The sequence below is a fragment of the Triticum aestivum genome, chromosome 5D, assembly GCF_018294505.1.
Source record: "Triticum aestivum cultivar Chinese Spring chromosome 5D, IWGSC CS RefSeq v2.1, whole genome shotgun sequence".
NCBI classification, from domain to species: Eukaryota; Viridiplantae; Streptophyta; class Magnoliopsida; order Poales; family Poaceae; genus Triticum; species Triticum aestivum.
Window position 1 is genome coordinate 406263112 of NC_057808.1, and position 4401 is coordinate 406267512.

The 4401-nt window shown below is 59.1% G+C and overlaps 1 protein-coding gene across 1 annotated transcript; it reads right to left on the minus strand.

The window, feature by feature from the left end:
• Positions 1 to 1289: 1289 nt before the first annotated feature.
• LOC123122180 (mitochondrial uncoupling protein 5) lies at positions 1290 to 2837 on the minus strand. The gene has a single exon (XM_044542324.1). It carries the CDS (start codon positions 2546 to 2548, stop codon positions 1580 to 1582), a length of 969 nt encoding a protein of 322 aa, XP_044398259.1. The 5' UTR covers positions 2549 to 2837; the 3' UTR covers positions 1290 to 1579.
• Between the last annotated feature and the right edge of the window lie 1564 nt (positions 2838 to 4401).

A 4401-nucleotide genomic window follows, 5' to 3' on the forward strand; every position in this document is an offset into this window, starting at 1 on the left:
TCGATGGCGTCCTCCATGGCTGGTTGAGGGGCGGGGGCGCGCGCGGGCGGGAGCGTTTTTGAGGGAAATTGGGGGGAATGTTGGTGGCTGCCACCGACCGGCGGGCCCGGGGAGAGGAGTAGGCGCGCACGTGTCCGTCTCGTGTCCGCGCCGACGCAAATCCAGCTCAAAATTGGGCCTGGAATGGGTCACCCGCGGACGAAAAACGGACATTGAATCGACGTGTTGGACTACCACTTTTGTCCGCGCCGAGCCAAATAGACGCGGGCGGACTAAAGGAGTTGCTCTAAGCACTGTGCCACGAGTGACAACCATTTCCCTAAAGAATAGGGGATGATGATCCTGATAGTTAGGTTTTGTATAAAAATCATAAGTGCTCCAGTAGTGCCGGACGGACTCTGCTGGAGCTGACGGAGCTCGTTGTTCATTTGCCGACTAGAAAGCCCTGATGGTGATTGCTGATGGTTGCTTAAAAGTGCGGGACTGGTGGTCGATCGCCGGACCGTTTCGCGGCCGTGGAAACGCCCGCAACCAAGTCGGCATGGCACTGTCAACCTTAACTGCACTTACCGCCACCATGATGGCCGGCTTTTGGTGGTTGCCTCCTCTTGACACCCCCGATTTAACATTTGCACCGGCATCACATCGTGTGCTACTCACTGTCGATTTTGCAAAGAACAATTCGTCCATCTTGGGCCGGTACATGTCGATTTATGTGCTGATGTGGAAATTAGGTCATCATTATTGGGCTATCGGGATCGTGAAATTAGGTCCGGTAACATGCGTAGCTTTGCAGCCCGGGAGACGCATTGCTGATTGATGCTTCTTTTCGCTGAAAATTCGGATACGGGATCCTGTGATGTGCTGCTGGTACCGGCCATCACGCATCGTTTGTGAGGTTGGAACTGAGGCGGGCACCATTCGGGGTGATAATGGCGTTCTCGTGGCTGCCGTGCCTACTTGGCATGAATATGTTCCTGCCGGCATTGTTACTGCTGAGGCGTATGCTTGTCGTGACGGTATATTCCGCTGGGCCGTGGAGGACTTTTTTTTTGGATAAAGGAGCCGTGGAGGAACTATCAAGAATATCCTTGTTAAAGCTGATCGAGAGAGGAAGAGATCTCCCCTTGTACGTATTACAGCAGTGGAGTACTCTATTTTGTAATAAGTCGAGGGGCAAAGTCGTCAGCACATCTTACTTACTGCTAAACAATCCTCCAGCTTGCACTGCCAGCACATCCCTGTTGCTTATACTATACTACCGTTTCAGAATTCTCAAATTAGTATACTTATAATTGAAAGCATGCCAGTAATAGTCTATTCAGTAATTGGTACATTGTCAATGCTGCCAATTCCTAGCGGAAGATTCTCAAAGTTGACATTCATAGCCGAAGATTTAAAAATGAGAATTTCATTCAAAATCGATCAAATTCATCCGAATAAAATGAGAGGCAGGAACTGGAGAAATCCCTCCAGCGGTACTACTAGTTATTCTTAGCAGCAGCGGCATCAATGGGCAGCTTCTTGTCGTCATCATCATGGATCCATGGCGCCGCGCCGTGCGGTGGTCTGCACTGCATTAGAACTCGACGTCCTTGAAGACCTTGCGCACCTGCTCCAGGGTGACGAAGAGCACCACGGTGAAGGGCCCCTGGCGCGACACCGTGGGGATGAACCCCTTGTAGAGCGCCATCACGCCCTCCGACCGCACCGTCTTGAGCGCGCAGTCCAGGGCCCCGGCGTACGGAGGGGGCGCGCCGGGCGCCACCTTCATGTTCATCACCCTGGTCTTGACCACGTCCACGGGGTTGGACGCGGCGGCGGCCACGATGCCCGCGGCGAAGCTGGCGGCCACGTGCGTGCCCAGCCCGTCGGCGGCCGGGCCGCGGCGGGCCAGGATGGCCTCCTTGGCCTGGTCGTAGGTGGCCAGCTGCGACGCGGTGACAATCATGGCGCGGTTGACCGTGAGCGCGGAGCCGCGCCAGAGGCTGCGCACGCCCTCGTCGCGCGTCATCCGGGCGATGGCGTCGCCCACGCTGCGGTAGTTCCTGCGGTCGGCCAGCGGGAGGCGGCCGTCGGCCTGCATCCGCACCATGGCCAGGTCGGCCGGGTTGCCGACGGCCGCGCCGACGCCGCCGGCGATGAGGCCGGCGGCGATCTTGCGGTGCAGCGGCAGCACGCCGGCGTTCTCCTGGGTCCAGCGCTTCTTGAGGATGTCGTAGAGCCCCATCCGCGTGGTGGAGTAGAGCGTCTGGCGCAGCATGGTGGCCGAGATCCCGGAGAAGAGCCCGGCGGCGCCCTCGGCGCGCAGGATCTGCGTGCAGATGCCAATCGGGCCGGGCTTGGGCACCGGCGTGGGCGCGTGCGGGAGCGTCACGGTGTGCGCCCCGGCCTGGAAGGCGAGCGCCGGGCGGAGCGCGGGCTGGGCCGCGGCCGCGGAGGACTCCCCCTGCAGCTGCATCCGGACCTTGATGAGGTCGAGCGGGTGGGTGGAGCAGCCGGCGACGATGGAGGCGATGCCGCCCTCGACGAACCCCTTGACGCCCATCTTCCCCTCGCTTCCCCCTCGCGGACGGACGAATTGGAGGCCCCCAAAGATCTAGAAACAAAATCTAAAGAAGAGAGGAAATCAAAAACGAAAAAGGTGTGGGATTTGGGCGGGGGTGGCTATTCTATTCCCAGTAGGAGCTGGGGCACATCTCAGAGGACACGAGGAGGTGGGAATGGAGGGCGAAGGCTATGCAGGAGGAGTGTGGGACGCTGGCCCTCTGTGACATGTGCTGCTCGTGCTGCTGCTTCTCTCAATGGTGGGTGCGGGATGTGTGGGGGAGGAGGGAGGCGCCGTTTATAGGTGGGCGGACGGGAGGAAGGAGGAGGGGTGGCTTCGGGCGGGGCTGACTGGGGAAGGCGGATTCGGGAGGGAGTCGCAGGCTGACGGGTTCCGGTCCGGGTCCGGCCTGGCCGGGACGCGTAGAATTTACTCCGCGGACACGGCGGCGTCGGTGTTTCGCGTCGGCCGGGCGCGTTTGGGGCCGTCCGTTCCGTTTGCTGTCCGGACGGACGGGGCGGTTCGGGACGGGCTGCGCTGCGGCGGGCACGCGCGTGGAGGAAGGAGAGTGGGAAAGTCATTTAGGGCGAAAGAATCGGAACACGATGCCCGGCTAGCTTGATTCTCACGTGTACGGCGCGAGCCGCTGCCGTGTTTGCTGTCAAAATACGCTCTGCCTTGGGAGAGGGTTTGTTTTTTGCTTTCCCTTCTTGGCGGTGTCTAGGGTTTTCTTTCCTCTCGGCGAAAAATAGTTTGACGATGGGCGCTTATAGGCGCCGGCGCACCGGCCGAGCGTTTCGGCCGGTCCAGCCCAGGCCATTGGATATGAGCCACGCAGCCGTTGGATCCAGGCAAAAAAAAAAAAACAGACCGCCCCCAACTTCTTCTTCCTTGGACAGTCGGCCTGGATCCGCATCTCCCGCTCGGGGAGCATGGCACCGCGCCTCCTGTCCCCTCCGGTGGTCGTCCCCGTCGTCAGTCCCCACCCTCGTCGGTCTTCCTCGCCGCCGTCCGGACCCCGCCCTCGCCGGCCGTTCTCGTCGCCGGTCCCCCACCCTCCCGGCCTCGTTGTCGCCTTGACCCATGCAACAGCTCCACCTGCGGGTGCAGCTCTTGACGGCGACGGTTGTAGCTCCGCCGCCCCCGCCATTGATGCTCGCTGTAGGAAAATACGTCGACGCCGGCCGCGAGTCAATCAACGTCATTTGAATGGATGTAGCAAAAAAAATTCACCGGTAGTAGCAAAATCAAACTACGGGTGCAGCAAAAACGCCGTCGCCGCCTTCGCGAGGTCGCAGCTCCGCCTTATATGGATGTATCAAAAAACTCCAACGGTAGTAGCAAAATCCTGCTGCGGTTGCAGCAAGAAAACATGAATGTATCAAAAAACTCCAACGGTAGTAGCAAAATCCTGCTGAGGGTGCAGCAAAAAAACATGGATGTAGCAAAAACCTCCAACGGTAGTAGCAAAATCCTGCTACGGTTGCAGCAAAAAAAATTATTGTCGTCCTCGCGAGGTCGCAGCTCTGCCTGATGGATGTAGCAAAAAGCTTTGCCGGTAGTAGCAAAATCCAACAACGGTTGCAGCTTCCCCTTGTTGTGCAGTGCCATTGAAGCTTCCTATGTCTATGGTTGAAGCTTTTTTCAACGGCTGTTGAAGCTTTTCTAGGTGACGGTTGCAACACTTGTATACACGGGAGGATCCGGGCGGCCGGCGATGGAGGTAGTGGTCGCCCAGTCGCAGCTGGGGGGAGGGGGAAGGGGGAGGGGATGCGCCCGCGTGAAGGCTTGAGGTAGGGGATGGATCTGGACATGGCGGCAGGCAGCCATGGCAGTCGGCGAGGGGAGCCTGG